The 14,235-nt window shown below is 37.4% G+C and overlaps 1 protein-coding gene across 37 annotated transcripts in view; it reads right to left on the bottom strand.

Annotated features, from left to right (window-relative positions):
* TTLL5 (tubulin tyrosine ligase like 5) overlaps positions 1 to 14,235 on the bottom strand; it is a 269,877-nt gene that overhangs the window by 242,113 nt on the left and 13,529 nt on the right. For 36 of the 37 annotated variants that reach the window (XR_007412723.1, XR_003135328.3, XR_003135327.3 and 33 more), the window contains exons 4-6: positions 9,958 to 10,040; positions 8,221 to 8,327; positions 2,250 to 2,380 (exon numbers count right to left, since the gene is read on the bottom strand). Coding sequence is in view for 27 of the 37 variants with exons in the window: in XM_025443972.3 (XP_025299757.1) it covers positions 2,250 to 2,380; positions 8,221 to 8,327; positions 9,958 to 10,040 (321 nt within the window). In the remaining 10 variants the exon portion in view is untranslated. Of the gene's footprint in view, positions 1 to 2,249; positions 2,381 to 8,220; positions 8,328 to 9,864; positions 10,041 to 14,235 lie in introns of those variants that run through there. The other variant, XM_025443981.3, reaches the window with a different exon arrangement.

The raw sequence follows: 14,235 nt of genomic DNA, 5'->3' as shown, positions 1-14,235 counted from the left end.
TAATGTTAGTCTCTTACTATCACAAATAGCTTTCGGGAATCCTGAGATTCCAGCCTCTGTCAACCAAAGGACCTCCAGAGACTCACGCTGCAGACAGTGCCAATGAGAGTCGATCACTAGGATCGCCGGGAATGATAACTTTCCTTAAGTGATTTCTCTGAGCTTGTAGGAAAAAAATCCCCTAAGTCAAACTGTATGTAAGTGGTGCAGGAGGACAATAATTTACAAGTGACTAAAAGGTGCCCTTTACTTTTTTTTTTTTTTTTACAATATAGTGATTCAACATTTATATATATTATGAAATGGCATGAGTACAGTTACCTTCTGTCATCACACAGAGATATTACAGTATTATTGACTATATTCCCTATGCTGTACTTTTTATCTCCGTGGCTTATAACCAGAAGTTTGTACTTCTTAATTCCCTTACCTGTCCCGCCCCCCTCCCTCCCACCACCGCCTCCCCTCTGACAACCACCAGTGTGTTCTCCACATTGAGGAGTCTTTCCATTTTTGCTTATCTGTTTGTCTTGTTTTTCACGATTCCTCATAAAAATGAAATCACGTGGTATTCATCTTTCTCTGTCTGACCTATTTCACTTAGGACAGTACCCTCTAGGCCCGTCCATGTTGTTATGAAAGGCATGATTTCATTCTTATTCTGCATGAATATCCCATTGTGTATATATACCGCATCTTTATCCCTTAGCTATCGATGGACACTTAGGTTGCTTCCAGATTTTGGCTACTGTAAATCCTGCAGCAATAAGCACAAGACTGCATCTATCTTTTTAAATTAGTGTTTTCATTTTCTTCCAGTAAATACTAAGAAGTTAATTTGCTGGGTCATATGATCTATTTTAATTTTCCCAGGAACCTCCACACTGTTTTCCACAGTGGCTGCACCAATTCACTTTCCCACTAATAGCACACAAGGGCTCCCTCTTCTCCACATCCTCGCCAATACTTGTCACTTCTTGTCTTTTTGATACTAGACATTCTGCCAGGTGTGATGTGACATCTCACTGTGGTTTTGATTTGTATTTCCCTGATGATGAGTGATGTTGAGCATCTTTTCACAAGTCTGCTCTTAATTTAACCTTCTCCTGTCTCTTCTGGGACCCCATTCACTTGCTCGTATCTTCACGCTTGCTCTCCTCCCTGGGGTGCTGCTTCTCTTTTTCTCTCCTTATAATCACATCTACCCCCATATCTGCAATTTCCAGAATCTATTACCTTTGGCCAGAACTCAACCCTGCCTTTAGAACTGCTTGCAAATCCCCACATGGAAGCCTGTAGGCCTCTCAAATTTGTATTCCTCAGTCCCAAATTTCACCCCCCTCATCCCTTTTAATAGCTTTTCCTTCATGGTCCTGGTTACACTCCCTGGTTAAAGACATAAAGATGTGCTGATACTCCTAGTGTCTCATATTCCCACCTCTGGAACCATCTTTGACCCTTACCTCACTACTCACAGCCAGCTGGTACACTCTGTTTATCTGACCGCTCTCTCCACTCTTTTCCATTCCAATTATCTAGTTCAGTCCAACTACATTTCTTATCTAGATTATTGCAATACCCTTCCAAGGACCACTGTGCCCTTCTCCTTGTTCCAATTCAATTCACACAGTTATTTTTTTAAAGGCTAACCTATTTGTGTGTCACTTTCTTTCTCAAAAATTTATCGCCCACACTCAAGTGAGCAATGGAGCAGCAGGAACGCAAGAGGCATGGAGAAAATGGAATTTCTGGGTTATACTATGCAAGGTGGACACCAAAGAAGAAGAACTTAAAACAGACTTTATGAAGAAGAGGAAATGTCCCACCTTGTAAGTCACACAAGTCCAGAAATCAAGGTGACAGGAATAGTCCTTAATGGCAAAAACAAAAACAAAAAACAAAAAAACCACAGAGCCAAAAAGGAAGCATACATAGTTCAAATGCAGAAGTATCTACATCCTTACATAGGCATTAATTCCTGCCAGTGAAGATACTTTTTTGTACCAGACAGGGGCACCAGTGTATGACACCAATATGTCTTCCTAGAAATGATGGTGACAAGTTTACTACAAATAAACATACATGGACACAATCAGGAAAAAAAAAAGTTTTAAAGTTAATATCTCCAGCTGTTTTACTAAAGAAACACACTTTTTTAAGGATTTGAAAAGCTCTAATTAGTTACTGTCTGGAGGGAGCCTTTGGAGTTCAGTTGCAGAGGATCAGGGTGTTCGTAGCCAAGCACTTACTACAGAATTCCGCATACTCAGCTGGCAGAAGGAAAGTCTGAGGGAGGATGTGAAAAGCCTTGAATCCATGCGTATGCTGCATTCGAATGATGTTTTTATATAGTCGGTCTTTACGGGTTAGTTCATAGGACCTAAAAATCATAAAAGTTTTTCCATTTCAGTAAAGTCTGACTCCAAGGTTTTTCTGTGTAATCATATACTACAGAATTCATAGATCACAGGGCTGGAACACATACTGAGGACAGCATTACATCTCAGATCGACCACTTTGTCAGCCCCAAAAGTTTAGTAATCATTTTCATAAAATAGATTTCTTTGGTCAGCTTTATTCATTAAGGTATAACTGACATACAGGAAGATTTGCCCTTTTTAGTGTCTCATTCTAGGAGTTTGAACAAACATTCGCAATTATGTACTTGCGACCAGAACAATTCCAACATTCCAAAAAGTTACCTGGAGTCCCTTTGGAGTCAACTCTTCCAATCACCACCAGGCCTTGGCATTCCTGTTTCCTGTCCCTATAATTTAGCCCTTTCCAGAAAGTCAAGTTCATTGAATCACATACATGTGTCCTTTTGAGACTGGCTTCTTTCCCTGAGACTGGCAACAACGGATGTACATTCCTGTTGTTGCCTGCATCAGGATTTTGTTCCTTTTTATGGCTCAGGAGTAATTCATTGCTGTATAGACTGCAGTTTCTTTATCCATTTACCAGTTAGACACGTAAGCTGTTTCCAATTTTTGAAGATTATGAATAAAATCACTAAAAGCATTTACGTACAGACTTCAGTAAGGCCTAAGTTTTTGTGTGGATTTAAGTTTCCATCTCCCTAGGGATGAGATTGCCAGGTTCAATAAGATTGTTTAGTGAGTTCTATTAGTTATCTATTGCTGCATTATAGATTACTGCCAAGGGCACCCAGGTGGCTCAGTCGATTAAGCATCTGTCTTTGGCTGAGGCCATGATCTCAGGGTCCTGGGATCGAATCCCACATCGGGCTCCCTGGTCATAAAGTAGTCTGCTTCTCCCTCTGCCCCTCCCCCCTGCTTGTGCTCTCTTGCACGTTCTCTGTCCCTCTCTCTCTCTCCAATAAATAAGTCTTTTTAAAAAATAATAAATTACTGCCAAAATATTAGGAGCTCAAATCAATGATAAAGTTTTTCTATCTTATAGTTTCTGTGAGTCAGGAATGTGGGGGTAGCAGGGCTGGATAGTTCTGTCCCGTGGTCTCTTGTGAAGCTACAATCAAGATGTTGACCAGGGCTGTGGTCATCAGGCTCCACTGGGGCTGAAGGACCCACTTGACAAATGGCTCTCTCACATGGGGCTGGTGTTGGCAGGAAGCCTCAGTTCCTTCCCATGTGAATTCTCCTGTAATGCTGTCTGAGTGTCTACATGACATTCTGCTAGGTTAGGTGACTGAAACTGGAAATGCAACAAGAAAGAAGCTACAACGTCTTTAAGGACCTACTCTCAGAGGTGACACACAGTCACTTCTGCCACATTCTATTCATTAGAAGTCACAAAGGCCAACTCACACCCAAAGATAGAGAAATTAAGCTCACGTTTTTGAAGGCAGTATCAAGGAATTTGTGGACATATTTTAAGACCAACACATATGTAAGTATATATTTAACTTTATAAGCAACTGCCAGACTATTATCCAAAGTGGCTGAATCCTTGTGCATCTCCCACTGCTTCCTGAAGTGTCAGCTTTCCCATTGCACTGCATCCTGACCAGCACTTGGTGTTTGTTGTCTGCTTTCTCTGTTCTGTTTTTAGCCATTCCAACAGGTAGGTCGTAGTACCACATGATTTCTTCTAGGACTTTTACAGTTAGGTCTTACACTTAATTTAAATCTGATTCTTTTTGCCAAATGGGTTTTCATGGAGTTTGTGACTATAAAATATATTTTAAAACCGACTTCAAATATAAACAAACAAAAAAGAGAGCATTCTAAGTTTACTTTTGATAAATATATTCAAATTTTCAAGGTCCAAAAACCAAATACATCAATAAATTCTAGCTTCAGGAGTAGCCTGTAGCTACTAAAAATCATTATGAAACATCTTAGGAACACTACGTATTGTATGTTAACTGAATCATAATTCTTTAATAGTACCCCAAAAAATCTAGATTACCCAAATAAAGAAAAAACACTAGTGCCCCCACTAACAAGTTCCAAACCCAAAGCATTCTGGGAATTTTTACATAAAGATATCTAGGGGATGTTACCTTCTGAGAAACAGGGCCTGAACAAAGGTTAGCATACTTGAAAATAGGACCATTCAGGAAAATAAAAGATGTGGCTACCTTATCCATATTTATAGGCCTAATGTCACAACAATAATTGTCCAATTTCTCATATAACTCATATAACTACACAGAACTTGCATCATCATTAGTGATAATATGTTTCTCCTACATAGTATCCAAGACAGACCTTAATTTTAGACAATAATGAGCCTACTAAAGTCCCAGATCACGAACTTAAGGATCCCACTGAAAACTCAATTTGCATCATTAAGAGATGGATATGTGAGAGGAAATTTTAAAGAAAAACAAGGAAATAGTCATAAACCTTGGAGAATAACTGCCACCTATCAGGGAGTATATTCTGGAGTACTACAAACAGTCCAAAAGTTAGCCTCTGGACTCATGAGTTCCACTACTGGTTTCCAGTCATGATTTGTCCCACTATTTAAAAACCATCTAAGAATTTTGCTGTAACCACTAAAAACTTGTCCCACTATTTAAAAACCATCTAAGAATTTTGCTGTAACCACTAAAAACTTACTGTATCTGTTCTTTGGTTCTAATTTTTCACTGTGATTTCTTAAATTCAAAAGGTGGCTTTGACAAGTCTAGGTATCACAAACATTGCTTTCTTGCCCACTGTCCTCCTCATAAGTGTAGAGCAGAGGTCTTTAAATTTTAGATAAGACTCATCTAGAAAGTTTCTTTAAAATTATTGTTCCTGGGCTCCAATCTCAAAGTTCTGGGATAAAGTCTAGGATTCTGTATTTTATACAAGTGTCCCAGGTGACTTTGGTACAGATGGTCCACACCGGAATATAGATTTAGCCTAGAACACTAATTTCCAAAATTCCAAAATCACCTCAGTGCTTCTTAAATACATAGCTTTCTAGGTATATACAGACCCAGAAAAATTAAGCACCTAGAAGGTACTTTTTACATATATACCTTCCCTGGATATGGTGATTCCATGAATCTGCAATGGGATCTATAAATGTATATTTTTTAAAAAGTATCTGCAGTGATGTTTATCATCACTTAGAAACAATGACAAAAGGACAAGAAAAAGATTGCATTCTCCTAGAGATGCCCAATTCTAGTGGTCTCCAAATCCTTTTGCTTGATGCCCCCCATACAGATTTTGAGAAACCATGTATCCTTTCGTTGGCATCTCAGATTTTTCATGAAGAACTTACATTGCCCCAAATAGACCAATGAGTGATAAATATTATTTTAAAATAAAACCCTAACACTACCCTTTTAAGTATATTCAAAGGAACCTAAATAACATCAGGATTAACAGCCACTATACATTTTTAAAATTTTATCAAAGAAAAATAAAATAAAATAAAATTTTATCAAAGAGAAAAACTTTTCTATCAGTAAATTTTTCACTTACTAAAATACACTCTTTACTGCAGGTAATACATATGCAGAGAAGTATAAAAAATCATAAATGCAAAGTATGATGAATTTTGGCCACCTGTGTGAGCACCACTCAGACTGAGTATAGAACATTCCCAGCACCTCAGAGGCCTCCTTCATTCTCCTACCCAGGAATTATCCCCAATCACCCTTGCTATTACTTCTTTCATGCCATTTCCCACAAAGAATGGCTGAGACCCACAGAACATATTTAATGCTTGGAGGTCTTCTATATCATAGCATACCTTCTGTACAACAAAATATGCATGTGAATTAGTATGCATTATTTTCAAATTTCCTGTGATCATTCAGCTATAAACTACTTTATAGTGGACTATCATTGCAACTCTTGTAGTAGAAAATTCATCAAAACACCATAAATGTTATAAATTTTGATTAAAATTACAACAGTGTTAGAGTCTCCATTTTGATAATTATACAGCAGTTATAACTGATGTTAATGTTAGAAGAATGAGATAAAGGATACAGAATAACTTTAGTATTTTTGCAACTTTTCTAGAAGTCTAAAATTACTTAAAAGTTAAAAAATTATATTAAGAAAGAGTTCACAACAATATTGAAAACATTTTAAGTGCTTGAATTCCTCTTGCATGTGAGTTCGAGTCTTTAGAATGAAAACATGAGAAATAGCAGCAGAAGCCACCAAGCATAATGCATTTAGATAATGAACTATTTATGTGCTTGAACATGCAAGAATAATACATTCAAGAAGCACTCAAGAAAAAATAGGATTGAATTTATTAATACTGTTTGAGTCTAAACTGAGATAGAATTCCAATATACCTACAGGAGTATTTCTAAAACTATTAAAATAAATAATATACTACTAACATGAATTTGGAATGCAGACTCTAGTGTAGGCTATTTCAAGGACTCTTAAATGTCTACTTAAAATAGATACATATGATTCATTTCAATCATCCAGTCACACATTTAGAATACCAAATCAATACCACAATAAGGAAGAAAATGAGGTTTAAACTACTCTCTACGAATGAAGCTGAGACATCAAATAAAACTGGAACTTGTTATGAAGACCTTTCAAAACACAAATTTATCCCATATTATGAAGAAACTATTTGACACAGGCCTGGTACTTACACACAATGATAAGATATAAAACAACAGAATTGAAAAAAATCAAGAAAGAAATTTCATTATATAAAAATAAGAAAATAAGGTAAATAAAAATAAAATTTGTTAGCATAAGTACATAAAGACATTATGAAGGACGTAAGTCCTCTAAATAAAACATAATCACCGACCAAATAAAAAAATTTGCATTGAATTTCCTTCTCTTCATTAGATGAGATTTGTTTCCCTCATTTCTATATGGTCATCTATCTCTCCATGGTTGAATATGACTGCCAAAATAGGGTAGGATTTCAGCATCAATTTCATTTCTATTTTCTTTTTCATGGATGAAAACGCTAAAAAACTCTGGTCACAAAAACAATAGCTAACACTTCTACAGAGTTTACTATGTGAGAGGCATGCACTGTTCTAAACATCTTAGATCCTGATAGATTAAATTCTCACAACAGTTACCAAAGTCATTCAGCAAAGCTGGGATCTAGGCCCAGGTAATGGTTTACAGAGCCTATGCTTCTAGCCACTAGGCAGTATTGCCTCTACGCTGCCATTAACAATGTGACTGGAAAGAGTTTTCTATAGCAATGACAGTCAATTCTTTGAACTCCTTCCTAATTCTGTGTCAGAAGTCACAAGATGATCGATCATTAAAATTAAAATTAATGGTCTATCAGCTGGTAATTTGATCAGGTCCTCTTTTAATTCCATTAAAAGTAAAGAAATGGAAATCGCCATCATGATGGTCATTTCTGGTCATCTGTCATTACCAGAATTCAAACCAACATCATTTTTTATGTACTTTTGTTTAGAACCCTGGAAGTGTTTGTACCCAAGGACAATGCATCAAATTAAGATTCTAAAAGGGGAAACAGTAACTGTGGAAAAAGGAGGTGAGAAGGGAGTACCTATCCACATGAGGGGCTCTCAACCTACCCAATTTCAGGAAAGAAAAACTATGGGATTTGCAATCTAGAAACAGTCTCCTTTAGAACCATCCATGTCTACAGTCCTTAGAAAGACTTCATATAACATATACTTATGGATGTTGACATCTCAGTTTGATTTACAGACTGCTGCCCTATATCACAGACTTCTTTTTTTAAGGACATTAATTACCTCTACCTGCCCAATGTTAGGCACCTTTAAATGGAGCAAAGGAGCTACAGGAGCATTACCTGGGAAAGTGATTAACCTTTTGTGCTTCAGAGAGGGTGCGAAGTAAGAAGGGCTTCAGGTGGGATCCTGTCCACATTAGGTTATAGTCAGTGCTGCTTGGGTGAACCTGAGGGCAGATAAAAAGGAAAAAAAAAAAAAAGCGTCAGAGATAGCCTCTCTCCAGAAACAGAGACAGCAAGAAAGGCCATAGAGATTTTTCACCTACAGAACACAGTCAGTGCCCAGTTAGTATGTAAATAGTAAATATTTTACCTAGTAAAATAAAAGCTGAGGATAAAGAACATGAAGATGATCAAGTTTAAAGAACGGGACAGTTGGGCAAATCCCAGATGCATAAAATAGAACAAATGAACCTTTCTATAGAAGTCTGTGATGTCTTTTAACATTCTTGCATATCAAAGTATGAGAAGAGGGCTCAACCCCACAACTCCCTTCTCAAAGTGTCCATATGTCCCTGCAGATGATGGGTATAAAGTACTGATCAGAACTAAAACCTTGTGGTAGCAAACTGACTTAGAATATCACTCATTCATAAGAATTCATCTGTCTATTCATCCAATAACTAGGTACTCGGGGCTTACAATGTGATACATTACCATGTTAAGCCCTGGAGATAAAAAGCAAGAAAGTGTATAAACTAGTATCAGAACTTCCTCAAAATGTCTACTTCAAACCTCAACCTAAGATAAAAAGCTAGCAACCAGACTTTTATCAATTATTTCAAAATATCTATAGTGCAGTCTGTCTAGCATTTTTTCTTGTCCCTTTGATATCAATATCACAATTTCCTCAATTTTCTTTGGGAATAACATACTACTTGTTTTTTTTTAAAACAGATTTTATTTAAGATTTTATTTATTTATTTTATTTAAGATTTTATTTTAAGATTTTATTTATTTATTCATGAGAGAGAGAGAGAGAGGCAGAGACACAGGCAGAGGGAGAAGCAGGCTCCATGCAGGAAGCCCGATGTGGGACTCAATCCTGGGTCTCCAGGATCACACCCTGTGCTGAAGGCGGCGCTAAACTGCTGAGCCACCCGGGCTGCCCATACTACTTGGTTTTAAAAGACTGTCAATAACATTCCTCACCCCACCCCCTGGTCCCAGGCAAGGAGTAGATCCTAACCCAAGCTGGACCAGTCACACTATCCCCAGAATATGATTCTTCAGTGAAGAATAGCACAAGGACAATGAATCAATGAACAGAGTTAAGTCATTTCTATAGCAGTACCTTGAAGAGACAGTCCTGATTCCTGTTCCCAGATCCCCAGAACTGTCCCAGGCTCTCTCCTTCCAAAGGCCTGCCTTTTCAGCTCTTCTTTGATTCTGCTACCTACTCTATGTGTAATTGACCCACAAATCCTTTTTGGTTTAAGTTAGGTAGAATCTGTTTCTGTTGCTTGCAATCAAAGAAGACAATTCTTTATGGGCAACTCTGTCTCTACCACAATCTTCAAATCATAGCAAGAAAAATGTTTGGGGTTTTTTTTTGTTTAAAAGAGAAAGAGAGAGGAGAGAGAGTGAGAAAGGGGGAGAGGGAGAGGGATCTTGTAAAAATGTTTTCCATGTATTTTAAGGAGAAACTGATAAAGTCACTCAGAAATTCAATGAAAGCTCTACATTATCATAGATCCCATGTACCTTCTAGAGCTGCCCTGTTAACTGGTAGTCAGGTAGGTGGCTAGGATTTTCAGCTTTAGAGCAGATCAGGTGAGACAGTAAAAATGAGCTTACTTCATGAAATCCATGGGCTGTCAGAATGCTGCGTACCAGGCGACTATCTGTTCGCACAATTTTGTAAGACAAATGATAACGTTCTAAAGAAAAACACAGAATCAAATTCAGTAACCAGAAAGTTAACTGTAGAGACAAAAATAAACTGTAAGATGGTGGCTTGCTTAATTATACTCAAGAACATATACTGCTACCCTTATGCTACTATAGGCAGGCTGCAGATTATTTTGGACCAAGGGTTCTTAATGTGAGATTCACTGAGGGTTATTAAATCTGGATGAGGGACAAAAGGATATCTTTGTTTTCACTACTAGTTGAAATTGAACATTACCTTCAATTATGAATGTAGACACAAAGCAGAGCAGTGCTAGCAATTCCTGTGACCCTAACACCCATAGATACCAGGTATTTTAATATTATTTTACAGTTGTTACAGCTATCTCAAAATATCACTTCTCACAGCATTTAAAAGTTATTGTTAGTTAACAGACCTTCCACTAGATCATGTTATTTAATACACTAATAAAAATGCATACATGTCACCCGTTTAGTTTTTAAGAAATATTTTAATAATTGTATTTCAATACAATTGATTTTGTTTTTAACCCTCTCTATATTTTTTATACACTTAAAACACATTATTCTGAGAACAGACCCATAGGCTTCCCCACCCTGCCACTGCACATTTGGTACACTGCAGAAAAAGGTTAAGAATCCCTGCTCTAGATAGCCCTCTGTGTGCAATGATGCTGGTTACCAGTGTATCTTAGACCAGAGGTTATAAACTGATGATCCAGGGACAACACCAATCTGCAGACATAGTTTGTTAATTTCTCATTGTGATTTAAAAATAAAATTGAATTAACAACCTTTTGAAATTGGAGGAATTCATATAAAAACCTAGATTTCTGGGCCTCTCTTGAAAACCCTGGCAACCCTGGGCTTGCTCTCTCTGCCAGGGCAAGAGTCAATGGGAGAAGCACAAGTGCTCCCTTTGGGGTGGGCTCACAGGCTCTAGGTCAGCACAGTCCCTTCACTCAGTGACATTTCGGGTCAGGCCCTGAAAGCATAGTGACCCCTAAGACAAAAGTCTGTCATGTGATATTTCTATATATCCCCAAAGACTAACATTTACTCTAGCCCATTAAATGTAATCTCTTTTATATCACTACATAATACTACTAATGTATATATCACTACAAATTGTTTGAAAAAATTAGTCAAGAATTCCACAGAACAATTATTTTTTAATTTTTTTAAATTAAGTAATCTCTTTGCCCAATGTGGGGCTCAAACTCATAACCCTGAGATCAAGAGTCACATACTCCACCAACTGAGCCAGCCAGGTGCCCCATCTGCAGAACAAATTTTTTAAAGGGCTGCATATTGAACACTTTCTGAATGAGAAGAATAAGGAAATGATGGACAGGCCTTAGAACAAAATTCAGCCTCTACGAAGATAAGCATACCTTTTTATGAATTCATATGAAAATATCCATAAATCCCTGCTGCTACTTGTCCAGCCCTGGCAGGAACCTCATGCAAAGCAGACACAATGGAAGACTGGAATGAAAAGGCCAGACACCCCATACTTCTCATTCTTGTGGCAAACACTGAAAGCCCAGTTACAGGGTTTCCCCAATGATCAATTACTATTATGTTGCCTTTGCAATACTGTTGTAAGAAAAAGACTTCAGAGCCCTATGTGTTCATTGTAGTGCACAGTATAATTTAAGAAACAGTACAGTGCACTGCTTAAGAGTTTGTCTTCTGACTCCCAAGTTGTAGAGGGAGAGCACAGGAAAGGCCTGGACCATCTCGTTAACACCAAAAAAGAGAAAAGTGCTCCAAAACTGATTGGAAATATGTCACAGGGGTCTCAATGGCCAAATTTAAGAGAACTTCAACATAAAAATGAATATGACAGAGAAAAACTATGATTCACTTACTAAAAAAAAAGAATCCATGAGTTCACACTGATAAGAAGGTAAAAGGTATACTGGTTTTCTATCACTGCTAAAATAAACTAAAATATATTCGGTGGCTTAACCAACACAAATCCATTGTCTGATAGTTCTGTAGGTCAGGAGTCTGACACAAGTGTCATCAAGGAAAGAGCAGGGCTGCATTCCTTTCTATAGGCCCTGGACAGGGTCCATTTTTTTCCTTTCTCAGCTTCTGGAGGCTGCCCCCATTCCATGGCTTATAGCCTTCTTGGTCTATTTTCAAAACCAGCAATGGCAGGTCTAGTCTTTCTCACATAGCATCGACCTGACTCTTTCTGCCTCCTCCTACTTTAAAGAACCCTCATGATTAAGGCCAGCTGATTAGCAACCTTAATCCCACCTACAAACTCAATTTTCCATTGCCATGTCAGATAACATTTTCACAGGTTCTGGGGATGAGGAGGAGGTAGATAAATTTATGGGGACCATATTTCTGCCTCCTATAAAGGAAAAAGCTCTTCTTTACAGCAAATCCAGCTAATAAATGTAAAAGGAAAGAAACATAAAATCAGTATTTTACAAAAATCATAAGAGAAAGTAGTTCAGACTAAAATCAATGGATACCAATGGGTGAGGATATTCATGTATCTCAAAACATCACTCCAGAGAAAGCTTGTAACAAAGGAGAAAAGCACTCCTCCAATGAAGCAATCTGGTGAACACTATCTCAACCAAATGACAAAATCTGCCATCACCAATAATGCAACACAATGACATCACATCCTTCCTAATGTGGTACAATGAGGACACAACTGCACTAAGGGATAGCGCTACAAAATTTTTAAACCTGAATCTAAACACGTGGAAACAATCAGACAAGCCCAAACTTAAGGACATCTGCAGAGCAACTTGTCTGAAAATCTCTAAAAAATGTCAATGCTGTAAGAGATACACACACACACATACACACACTCACAAAGTGTGGAAGATTTGAAGAGAAATACGAAAACTAAATACAATCTTTGATCTGGTCCTAGATTTTAGAAAAATAGTAACACATATAAAAGTCAAAACTAGAACTAGGGAAATGTGCATAAGCACTGTATACCACATAGAATATTTTACCAATGTCAGATTTCCTGAGTGTCACCTCAGTACTATGGTTATACAGATGATGCCCTTGTGCTTAGGTGACACACTGCTGAATAAAGCATTAAGGTATAAAGTATTTGAACTAATTCTCAAATGGTTCAGAGAGAAAAGAAACATGACAAAACATTAATAATTGGTGAGCACAAGGAAAGAGTATTACATTCATTCAATGAAGCTATTATTATAGCTTGTCAAAAGGTTTTTAATTTTTTTAGATTCAATGTTTAGAAAGTGAAAGAAAATCAGGGCTCTTCATTATGATAACTGTGATCACTGACATCTCCATTTCTGTACATGTCAAAGAATCATCCACGCTGGAGACCAGAAGTGTGCCTGATTCCATGCCTGTTCTGCAATGCTCACCTCTCAGTGTCCAAGCCATGGGGAAGGTAGTCACTAAGGCATACAGAAAAACAGAATGACTATCTGGGGACTGGGGAGGAAGGGGAAATGATAAGAGAAAGAGTAGATCTCTGGAGTGGAACTACCAAGGGTTCACATCCTGGCTCTACCACTTCCTGCCTGTAATCGTGAATAAATTATTTCTCTATGGTCAATTCCCCACATGTCAAATGGGGTTGATAATAAAAGTACTCAACTCATGGGGTAGCACTAAATCATTTAATACACATAAGACTTTTAGAACATTTGTTGTTACATGGTAAAAAAAAAATCTTTTTAATAGTAAAAAAGTAAATTATGTAGTAAAATAGCTACCATACATAAATTACACATTTTACATAACAAATTTAAAAATAAAAATAAAAAATGCTATTAAAACTCTTGCTCCTACTTTTCCTAACATAGAAGAAACATGCCATTATCACTGCACTCAGTGACTTGATTCTCACAGTATGTGAGTAGTACATAGTGACCAACTACTTCTAATCCATACCAACTAACTACACCCAACTCTGATACAATGCACATGTTCCAAAAAGGGAGTGCTAGAAAGACAGGGTGGAATGACATAAAGCAAGTGTGATTTCTGGGGATTTTAACTCACATTCATGTTCTGTGTCCAACAGCCCTATGTCAAATGATGCTGATTACCAGTTATAAATTGATGACCCACAGGCCAAATCCAGCCTGCAAATACAGTCTGTTCATTCTTTGTGGTGTTTTAAACATAAAACTGAATTAGTTGCTCATCTTTTAAAATTGAAAGAATTCATACAAA

Source organism: Canis lupus, chromosome 8 (assembly GCF_003254725.2).
Source record: "Canis lupus dingo isolate Sandy chromosome 8, ASM325472v2, whole genome shotgun sequence".
Taxonomy (NCBI): Eukaryota; Metazoa; Chordata; class Mammalia; order Carnivora; family Canidae; genus Canis; species Canis lupus.
Note: the sequence above shows the minus strand (reverse complement) of the source record. Positions and strands in the feature narration are given on the sequence as shown.